The sequence below is a fragment of the Macadamia integrifolia genome, chromosome 12, assembly GCF_013358625.1.
Source record: "Macadamia integrifolia cultivar HAES 741 chromosome 12, SCU_Mint_v3, whole genome shotgun sequence".
In the NCBI taxonomy this organism is placed as follows: domain Eukaryota; kingdom Viridiplantae; phylum Streptophyta; class Magnoliopsida; order Proteales; family Proteaceae; genus Macadamia; species Macadamia integrifolia.
Genome location: NC_056568.1, coordinates 10,156,187 through 10,168,019, shown reverse-complemented (window position 1 = coordinate 10,168,019; position 11,833 = coordinate 10,156,187). Strand labels below are relative to the sequence as shown.

Below are 11,833 nucleotides of genomic sequence, written 5' to 3'. Positions count from 1 at the left end.
TTCTACCTGAACACGATCGCCTCTGATACTCACAATCGCCTGAGAAAGAACTTCATCTGCCGTCGGAAATAAAAGGAGAGAAACAGGCCGCTCTCCGGTATCTCACCCACTGCCTCTGATCCTCACGATCTTCTCAGTTCTGCTCGCTCCACTCAGTTACTCACTTGCGCTGGAACAAAGTATGACCGATCTTCTCAGATCTGCTCGCTCCACTCAGATCTGCTCCTTCAGACTTGTGAAGAATGATCAGTTGTCTCGCTCCACTCAGATCGCTCCCCTCAGATCTGCTCGCTCCCCTCAGTTGCATCGTACATGAAGATGAAGATAAAGACCTACCCTGTTTTAGATCGCACCACTCAGATCTGCTCGCTCCCCTCAGATCTTTCCTGGTTTTTATGCTTCTCTAGTTTTTCTTGAGATGAATTTTGACCTCTTAAGGTCCAAAATTATCCAAAATGAAAATGTTTTTCAGATTGAAGGGCAAAAGGAGATTGATGAGCTTAGGATGAAGTCGCAAGATATTTGTTCACTACATCAGAATACTGTAGATGAATTTCAATGCATGAGAACAGAAAATGAGAAACTCCTATCATAGAAGGTATATGATATGGGATGGGTGGTCAAATTTTATTTCTTGTAAGTTTAGACCAGCTTATTTAGAATGATAATTTGATCTACAGTGTTGATGTTTGGATCGATGATGCACGAATTCCTAATATGACATTAATTTTGTTATGAGTTTTTCTTCTTTTTTTTTTATGTTTGAGTTCAAATATTTTCTTGACATTTTTGGATTATATGCAAGGTAACACTATGTGAAGAGCTCCAAATGGTGAGGCAAAAGCTATGTTCTGAAGAGCAACAGAGGCAATATCTTGAAGCTGAGCTGGTCAGGTTCAAAAAGCTTGTTCCTGACAATGATATAGACTTTGAGGTTTGTCACTTTATTCCCTCATTAGATATCACATTCTTATAAATACAGTTCTTTTGCAATACAGTGTTAGGCAAAAAAATAAAAATCAAAGCATCTTCTATCATTGTTGTCCACAAGCCTTTCCTTCCAACTTGGGTTGGCTGTATGAAATCTTGTTTCAGTCCCATAAGGCTGTCTTCTTTTAAAGAATGGCTGAATAAGCTGTCAGATATTTAATCATCACTTCAGCCTATTTCCTAGTTAGCCTTCAGCCTTTAATTTCCTCCAAATTTAGCATATCCCAACCAACTGAACCAAGGAATAAGAAAGGGATGCCTGGCTGAAGAATTTTTAACAAGCATATTCTCTGAAAATCAGGTTTTTGAGCTGGACTTTAGGTAATTAGGTAATTTTGATCTAGGCTTTAGTATTAGTTTAGAGGATATCGGGATTAGTAAGTTAAGAAAATATTAATAGATGCAGGAATGAAAAGGAAAGTTGGAATTAGAAATTTTATGTCATTATGTCCTTCAATTCAAAACAGAGACTTGGATCATGGTTTGAATTGTCTCAATTTGAGTACTTAAAAAGGGCAGGGGATTTAGTTGCTAAAATGTACCTTTGAGCCAGCATAAACTAAGGGTGGGGTAGCTTAAAATTTGATTTCTTTAGTGATTTCCAGATTCAGGTTATATTTCTCTAATTAGCTGGTGTACTAGTAAATGCTGTTTGTGAGATTAAAATTTATGTTGTGCAATAACAGAGTAACTATAGGGGCATAAAACTAATGAATCATACGATGAAGTTATGAGATTGGGTTATTGAAACCCATCTGAGAAAGGAAACTACTCTTCTGGAGAACCAATTTGGTTTTATACCAAGAATATCCACGATGGAAGCTAAATTATTAATTAGGAAACTAATGGAAAGATATAGAGAAGGCAAGAAAGATCTCCATGTGATCTTCATTGACCTAAAAAAAACCTACAACAGAGTCCGTAGAGAGTTAATTTGGCATATACTAGAGAAGAGAAGGGTGTCATGTAAATATGTGGACTTAATTAAGGATATGTATGATGGTGTCGTGACTATCATAAGAACTGTGGGAGTCAAGGTACTGAATTCCCAATTACTGTTTGGGTCCATCGAGGATCAGCCTTAAGCCCTTACTGTTTGCACTTATCATTGATGATTTAACCAAAAGGATACATGATGAGGTTTCTTTTTATGCTTTTTGCTGATGATTTTTTTTTTTTTTTTTTTTTTTTTTGCGTGAATAAGAAAATCAATCCAAAGGATGAAAAGGGGGGGGAGGATATAAAGACCCAAAGGGAAAATACAAGGTTCCAAAGGGGAGCAAAGCACGACCAAAAGAGGCTACACCCCTGGGGGGGATGGGGAAGCAAAAGAGATAAAGGTAATCCCTGAGAAGCAATAGTATGCTGGTTCCTAAGGGAGTCCACAGTTGGGTGGCTAGAAACCAAAGCAAGCTTGGAGGAGAAGTCAAAGTATATGACATTCCAAACGCCCCAAGGGGGAAATACAAGGCTCCAAAGGGGAGCAAAGCACGACCAAAAGAGGCTACACCCCTAAGAGGGATGGGGAAGCAAAAGAGAAGGGTAATCCCAAAAAGCAATAATAAGCCGGTTCCTAGGGGAGTCCACAACTGAGCGTCTAAAGCCGAGGTAAGCTTGGAGGAGACGTCAAAGTATATGGCATTCCAAATTTTGTTAAAGAATTTGGAGTTGGAAGTCTATCTACGAAGATTACGTTCCATCCAAATATGGTTGATAGCAACACCGAAGGCGAGCTTTTCGTCTGTCACAAATGGAGTTTCTAGCGAAGGTCCTACCAATCTATATCCATTCTCTCATAAGGGAAGAGGTTTTCTTCTAGCAGGCTAGCCGCAAGGACACGCTTCCAAATGGTGGAAGTGAAAGGGCATTCAAATCAGAGATGATTGTCTTCTAAATCGTTCCTCCACGAGCAATAAGCGGGAGGGATATGGATATGATGGTAGATGAGGAAGGACTAGGTGGGAAGACAATTGGAGAGAGCTCTCCAAACAATAAAGCTGTGGCGGGGGATGCGGGATTTGAACTTAACCAATTTATGCCAAGGGATAAAGGGGCCATGGGAATGAACCAGGTGCCAAGAAGAAGATGAAGAAAAGCATCCCAAGGAAGAGGGGACTAGATGAGGGAGGGAGGGGAGGAAGAGAGGACCAAATGGCAAAGAGGGAGGGAAGGAGGGGGAATAGACCAGGAACCATTTGAGATAATGGAAGAGACAGAAGATTCCTTCGTGATCCTCAATGAGTAATCGGTTCTTGGGCCCATTTTGAAGAAAAGGATACCATCTGAATGCCACTCATCAAGCCAAAAGGAGATGGAAGAGCCCTCCCTAATACTAGAGTGGATGGCATTCAAGGTAATAATAGGTCTAGCTTGGAGGATTTTGTGCCAAAACCAGGAAGCATCTAGGGTGAGTGGAGAGGACCAAAGGGAATTATTACGGGGGAGAGAGGAGTAGACCTTAGAGACCTATATACTTTTTTGTAAGACTAGCTTCCAGATAAGCTTGAGGATCCTCGCAATGTTGGCATCTTTGATCCTTCTCAGACCAAGACCAACTTCAACCTTGGGTAGGCAAACAGAGGACCAGCAGATGGGACGGAGGAAATTGGCTGAATCTACCCCTCTTTAGAGGAAATTGCAAAAAAGGGATTCGATGGACTTGATGGTTGATTTTGGAAGCTCGAAAACTCCTAACCAGTAGATGTAAGAGCATTGAAGGACTGATCAAATTATCTCGAGATGATCGGCGTAAGAAAGGAGCTTTCCTTTCCAGAGCTGAGGCCTCTTGTGAATATTGTCCAACATGGGGGTACAGTGGTGGGATACAGAAGTAATGTGAGGGAGGCTAAAGTATATGACAGGGAGAGAACCGAGGGAGAAGTCGGTGAGTTCAAAGAGGCTAGCTTTGGATTCCTTAGAGATCCCAAAGAGGAAGAGTGAGGATTTGAGAAGATTAATGCTGTGGCTATACAGAGATTCAAATTGATGGAAGGAGGACATGATGGTTTGAATGGAGAGGGGATCAAATTTAGAGAAAATCATGAGGTCATCAACAAAAGCAGAGTGGGTGAGCTTTTGGACTTTGCATTTGGGTATGGGTGAGATGAGGAGCTTATGATTGTGGGATTGAATGGATCTAGAGAGGACTTCTAAAGCCAAGGAGAAGAGGAAAAAAGAGAGGGGTAACCTTGTCTAATACCGATCGAGGTGGCAAAATAGCCAGTCGGGGAACCATTTATGAGGATATAGAAGGAGGAGATGTTGGAGTGAATCCAATTGACAAAAATAGGGGGAAAAGACATGGCAGTCAGGACTTTGAATATGAAGTCCCAACAAATAAAATCAAATGCTTCGTGGATGTCAATTTTAAGGAGGGTAGTAGGGAAATGAGATTTATGGTTAAATCCATGGACAATCTCATGAAAAAGGATGATGTTATCAGTACTGCTCCGCACACCAATAAAACTAATTGGTTGGGGCTGGCAAGGGAATCAATGACGAGTTGAAGACGATTTAGAAGGATTTAGCAATGAACTTGTACAAGAGGTTGTAGAGGGAGATGGGCCTGAAGTTAGACATGAAGGAGGTTCCCTCTTTTTTGGGAATAAGGTAGAGGAAGGTGGAGTTAATTCTTTGAATTTGGGAGTGGTTAAAGAAGAAACTCCTAATGGCTTTGGTGACGTCGGAACCTAGGATGTACCAGTAGAAGGAGAAGAAGCCTATGTTGCATCCTGTTGGATTAATGACTTTTGTCAAATATGACACCAATCCTCTTTTTATAATAATGGAGAGAAAGTTCTAGAATATTACAAAGACCATTAAACCCTTAAGGACCCGTTTGGAATCTGACATTTTCTTTAAAACCCATGATTACAACACTTCCCCTCAAACTCGTGCATAGATATCACATATGCCCAACTTGCAGATAATAGCATCTTGCTACTAAGACTTTTAGTAAATACATCAGCCAGTTGTTCACTACTGGGAGCAAAAGGCACAATGATAAGACACATATCTAGCTTCTCTTTGATGAAGTATCGATCGATCTCCACATGCTTGGTTCGATCATATTGGGTAGGGTTGTGAGTAATACTAATGGTAGATATACTGTCACAAAAGAGCTTCATAAGAAGGGTAATAGGGATAACTAAATTTGTGAGAAGATCATAAAGCTATAGGAGCTCACAAATGCCATGAGCCATCGCACAGAACTTTGCTTCAGCACTTGAACGGGCAACCACGACTTTCTTCTTGCTTCGCCATGTAACAAGGTTACTACCAACAAAAGTGCAATAACTAGTAGTATACTTGTAGTCATTTGGAGAACCTTCCCAATCATCTTCTATGAAGGCCTCTACCCTAAGGTGATCATGAGGAGAAAAAAGGATGCCACATCCTGGGGTAAATTTCAATTAACGGAGAATACGCAACATAGTTTCCATATGAATCGAGTAAGGATCATGCATGTACTGACTGACGGAAAATGCTATGTCACGGCGTGTATGAGAAAGATAGATCAAGCGCCCCACTAATCTCTTATATCTCCCCTTATCCACAGAGTCACCTTCTTTACTAGTCAAGTGACCCTTAGCTTCAATAGGAGTGTTTTCCGGCTTACACCCCAACATACCTATCTCATAAATAAGTTCAAGTGCATACTTCCACTGAGACAAGTAGATCCCATGAGAAGACCTGGAAACTTCAATGCCAAAGAAGTAATGAAGTTATCGTAGATCTTGAGGTGAGAGATCTCTGTCAGATCATCACCAGCAACAAAAATATCATCTACATAAACTATCAGGATAGCAATCTTCTCACTAGATCTCTTAATGAACAGAGTATGATCATCATTGCTTTGAGAGTAGCTTATAGCAATCATAGCCTTGTGGAAATGCCTAAACCAGTCACGAGGGGATTGCTTTAACCCATACAATGCACACTTCAGCTTACATACCTTTCCTTGGGTTTTGGACCAAGTGAACCCAAAAGGAATGTCTATATACACTTCTTTCTTAAGTTCCCCATGAGGAAAGGAATTCTTCACATCTAACTGTTGGAGATCCTAATCTAAGTTGGCGGCACAAGCTAAGATAACATGGATTGTGTTCATCTTAGAATTTGGAGAAAACGTCTCCTGGCAGTCAATCCCATAGGTCTTAATGAAGCCCTTGACAACAAGTATGACCTTGTACCGATCCACTTTACCATCAGCCTTATGTTTCACTGTGAAGACCCACTTACAACCAGGCTGTTATCAACTGTCTTTTTCTGTGAGGGAAGACACACTAGATTCCATGTGTCATTCTTCTTTAGAGCCTACATTTCTTCAATCATAGTTGTCTGTTCTAGTGAGTCTACACTCGCTTCCTGCTAGGTTTAGACACAAAGGATAGAGAAGACGCAAAATTATAGTAAGAAGGAGAAAGTCATAAGAAATAATTTTAGTAATAGGATGTAGAGTACAGGACCTAGTGCCTTTACGAACAACAGTAGGCAACTTAAGAGACAGATCAACAGAAGGAGAAAAGAATTACCCGGGTCCAAATGGGCAAAATAAGGCTTGAGAGGAGTGTCGCTCTCCCTCATAAATATGATACCAGCAGGGATGGCAAGTTTAAGAGGCGGCACATCTTCCACAATGGAAGGAGACTCCCCTTGAAAAGGTGCTACAGTGTAGTATGATGCAAATTTATGAAAGTCAACATCCATAGTCATAAACCAACGTCGAGTAGGAGGATGAAAACATCGATAACATTTCTGAGTAGGAGCATACCCCAGAAAAATGCAACATCGACCACAAGGATCAAACTTTTCGTGAGGATGATGATCTCGACCATAGTAGACACTATTGAATACCTTGGGAGGAACAGGAAAAGCAGCGGAACCTTGGAGGAGATCCAGGAGGCGGAAGGAATGAACCCAAGAAGGCGTTCGGTTGATCAGAAATGCAACAATGAGAGTTATGTCACTCCAGTATTGGGGAGGGACATGCATCTCAAACTGAAGAGAGCATGCTACCTCACAAAGTTGGCGATTCTTCTGCTCAACAACCCCATTCTATGCCGGGGTATCTACACAACTAGTCTGATGGATCATCCCATAAGCAGAGAGGTAGGTCTGAAAGGATCCTTCGAAGTATTCGCAGTCATTATCGCTTCAAAGGATCTTGTTGGTAGCACCGAACTAAGTCTGAACCATGTGGTGAAATAGTTGAAAGCAATTAAAGGACTTGCCCTTGGTTCGCATTATATAAATGCAATTGGTCCGAAAATGATAACCAGTAAAAGAGAAAACAATTGATAACCATTGAGAAATAGTGGGATGGACTCCAAATATCAAATTGTATCAATGAAAACGAAGTGGCTCTTTTATTTTCAGAATCAGGGTAAGTAATCCGAGTTTGTTTGGCCAATGCACATACCTCACAAAAAAACTGACTTGAATTACAATTTTAGAGAAAGGAAAAAGCCTAGCTAAAGTTCAGATAAGGTTTTGGATGTTGTTGAAAAACCCTAGCTAAAGTTCCCAAAGGAGGATGTCCCAACCGACGATGCCACTATAGTAACTCAAAGACGAGAGGTGATGTATAGGATGTTTGAAGATCCTAACCAGAGACCAACGCCTAGTCATCATCAAGCAGATACAGACCACCATGTTGTCACCAGTTTTTGAAAAACACAATGAGACGGGAAAAATGTGACTTTGCAATTAAAACTGAAAGTAAGACTACTAATGGACAACAGGTTAGTAGGAGAAGAGGGAACATGCATTAAAATAGAAAGGGCCAAAGAATACAACTAATGGAGCCCTTTCCCAAAATAATGGAATAAGTCTCATTAGCTAACTTAACCTTACCATTACCAAGACTAATAGTGTACTGGGAGAAAAGAGACAAGCAACCTGTCATATGGTCGGAAGCCCTGGAGTCTATAATCCAGGGGGTAAAGGGGACAGATATAGTATGGCCACAGAAAAAGGTACCTAACCCTGAAGGGGTGGAATGAGCAGAGCTCGCAGTAGCAGGTGCAGGAGAGTCTAGACGTGTCAGAAGGCACTGAATGGCAGTAATCTCATTAAAATGATAGTGAGTCTGCAGAGATGCTAGGAGCAGAGTCAGAGTCTGGGACCTCAGTATGGTTGGCCTGACCAGGAATACCGGCACATCCCTTCCCTCGTCCTTTACTTGATGTGTCAGTAGGAATTAGTCTGTTTATAACTCTTTGAAGAATCGACAAGGAGTGACCCTAAATTCCATCCCATACTTTGGACTAGATAATTTCCAGCAATGTAGTTCTTTTTATTTAAATACATTTAACAGAAGATGGGATTGCTTGATGCTTTAATATATATATATGGACAACTTCTCGTTATCTTATGAGGGGTGCACTTAGTCCAACGGTAACATACGAATGTTGCGACCTGGTGGTCAAGTGATTGAAATAGCCTCTCGACATTCTTGGGGTAAGGCTGCATATTCCCCCTCTAGGACCTCGCACATGCAGGAGCCTCGTGCAGCTGGTACGCCCAACCTCTTGTTATCTCATTGTAAGATGAGATTCTCAAATTTTTGCCAGTTCCAAATTAGATCATGTGGGTGCAAAATGGAACAAACCCAAGCATAAGGAATATGTGTTCTTCTCTTTGGTAATGAATTCTTTATTCACCCAAAAAAGAAATACGACAGGAAAATGACCCAAGCCCAGATCATACAATGAGAAATTTTTGAAGTGCCCTATGCATAATTTAAAGAGAACTTTTTTTGTAGTAAAAACAAAAAGGAATTGCCCAACCTGAAGCCATTGTCCCCCTGAATTAGACATGCTCTTTTGGATAGGACAATTTTCTGGGATAGAGATAGCCCCTGGCCACACGTGGCCACGTGGGTCCACAAGCATGATATTCGAATGTTGCTTGTTATTCATCAGCCACTTCTAACTGGGTCGTATTAATCTTACTGCAGGAAAAAAAATCATATATGGAAGAAAACAAAGGTAGAGCACCCTCTGGACGAAGGCATATGTCAAGCCAATCCCGGGAGACATTTTATAGTCAAAGGACCACTATTTCAAAAATTTGTGAGGAAGGTAACATCTTTTTAATACTGAATTTTATGGGTAATGGTTTTGGAACATTTTTCCTTGATGCATATATCGTAAATAGCTGATTTCAATTGGTCTGATGCAACATATACAGTTGGTCTTCAAAAGATATTAGATTTGTTAAGATCTGAAGATCTGGATGTCCAAATCCATGCCTTGAAGGTGGTAGCCAATCTTGCTGCTGATGGTACAATTTTTTTTCTCTTCTTGTAAAGTCATATTTGAATTACAAATTTGTGATTTATAACATGCAATTATTTTTATATTATTTATTTAATTCAATTTATTTTTTCATGTAGATATATATTTTCTTTATCTGTATCTTCCTAATTATGAATTGATGCTTATCTCTCCCCTTGAGTAGATTCCCACATCTATTGATTTGAATGAGGAGCAAAGTTCTTGTGTTTTTCTCGCTTGCTTTTCCTTGATTTTCTACTTTAAAATTTTAGAAATTTCTAAGCTATATTTTTTTCCAACCATAACAACTTTATAGTAAGCTTGGCGTTGAGCCCATGATTATGGATGGGTTGAGTAGGCACCTTTTTTTTTTTGGTAATGGCATAGTGGTGTTATTTTTATTGAAGAGAATAGAATCAACGACCTATTAAGGGCTACTTCAAAATTACGGCCTTTGGAACAAATCGGACTAAGCCTGAACATAAATGGAGCACTTTTCTTCTTCTTTTTTTTTTTTTTTTTTTTTTTTTTTTAAGAGCAACCCAGTGCACGAGGCTCCTACTACTGCAGGGTCTGAGAAGGAAAATGTACGCAGCCTTACCCCTTGCTTTGCTAGAGAGGTGTTTCAAAGTTTTGAGCCTATGACCAACATGTTGCAATAGTGCATGCTCGCCCACTGGAGCACTCTTTTATTACAAATAGAAAAAAGAAAAAAGGGGAAATATTAGATATCAATGACTATTTTAGTTTCTTGGTCTGATATTCCACAAGAACAGAGTGATTTGAGAAGATTTTGTATACATAATCAAAGTGTGATGGATGAATTTAGAGGTGCTACTAGAATTCTCAGTGATCAATGCATCCCATTAAAATTGAAGGCCAAATCTTATAAGATGGTCGGTTGCTTGGTTATATAACCAGGCATGCTTATTTCTATATAAAGCCCAGAAAAGGATACAAAAATGGGTGTTGCTGTCTGACATGCCAGGTTAAAAATTTCCGATTTTGGTGGGATTCCAACCCAGCCAAAAACCAAAACATTTTGGTGAAACGGCCCTGAGGGAGGGAGTGCTTATTTAAGCATGATTACACATGTTTGAAATTTGAATCATTAGATTGGCAAAAAAGACTCAATGTTAGTTTGGCTTCAGACCCTATGTGGGTAGTGTATAGCATAACTTACTGTATTATACAGTGAAGTATGGTTTAAGTGTCACGACATGCACTAAACATCACCATGTATAACTAAAGTCTTAACACAGCCCATTCATGGGATTTCATCTGAATATTCTTATGTTAGACTTACAATGATAAAGAAAAGAAAAACAAAACTTTGTCTTCTTATTCATGTCACGTTTCTTGTAGCTATTTATCACAGAATAGCAAAGTCTCTGTAATCTGTATTTAGGTTAATGTGGAGGTTTTTATTTGAAATAATGTCCTGCTAAGAATTTTGCAGCATCAAACTTTGTTGATCCATGATGGTCCTAGACCATTTTGGGATCAGAGAAAAGTGTGGACATGAGAAAAAACTTTGTGGTCGACAGAAATGCCAGCAAAGCGAAGAATTACTTCTCTTTCTGTTGAATTACTGGGTTTTTAGAAGTGCATCTATAAGGTTTTACCAGAAAATCTTGTTTCAAGATTACTTTGATACAAATCATTGTTCATATTTTATTACTGAAATTTTAGATTAGCTTAGTGGGAAGGATGTGGGAAAATTGGGTGTGATGGAGATAAGAGCTTATTTATTTCTTTCCGTTGCTAGACTTCTTTCAAGACTAATTCAGAAAACTGGTAAAATCCCTAGCTGTCTGTAGCATGGAGCTCCTAGTCTTAATAAGCTATTTGTACGAACTGAAAGTTCTCAAATTTCATGGAGATTTTAGGTCCAAAGAATTTTGGACTTTTTGGCAAGATTAGAAATTGCGATCTTCTAAGCCCACGATTGTTAATTTGCTTTTACCTGGGACAATATTCTGTGAATATGTTGAAGTAGCGGAATGACTTTCTCCAAAATGGTAAAAGGACAGGTTTGGAACCATACCAATAGCAAAGAAGTTCAAAAAATGCTTCGTGAGTGTGTTGATATATACATTTAGGTGAGACAGTAGTGAACAGAGTGGGCATGTTGTCCAACCAAGTCTCCTAGAAATTCGACTGGTCATAGCAATCCACACATTGCGAGGTAGTGAAGAAACTTGTTAAGTTGGAGGGGCAATTTATTTAGTGTCTTTTCTTCTTTCGTCTTGTTTATTATGTTCTGGACCATCATGTATCAAGGTATGCTTGTCCTTCCCTGTATTCTCTTGCTGGTAGTAAGGCCAAGATTAAAAGACAAGGAAGGGAAGTTTAGAATTGAGATACTGCATTAAGGGATGTGAATAGTAAAATTGAATGAGTTTAAGGAGATTGCAATGGTTTGTTTTTTCAAACTAATATCATGCACAGAAAAGAGGCTGTATACCTGTCCTTTCTCCTATTTTTTTGTTACTGAATGCTGATTGTGAGGCTTATAATAAAACCCATCTTTTTTTTTTTGCGCTGGGGGGGGGGGGGGGGGG

General features: G+C 39.6%; 1 protein-coding gene across 1 annotated transcript in view; it reads left to right on the top strand.

Annotated features, from left to right (window-relative positions):
• Positions 1 to 11,833, top strand: part of LOC122057745 (kinesin-like protein KIN-UC) — a 69,703-nt gene that overhangs the window by 43,331 nt on the left and 14,539 nt on the right. Inside the window, 4 exon segments of the mRNA XM_042619976.1 lie at positions 473 to 598; positions 806 to 934; positions 8,951 to 9,074; positions 9,184 to 9,276. Coding sequence (XP_042475910.1) covers positions 473 to 598; positions 806 to 934; positions 8,951 to 9,074; positions 9,184 to 9,276 — 472 coding nt within the window.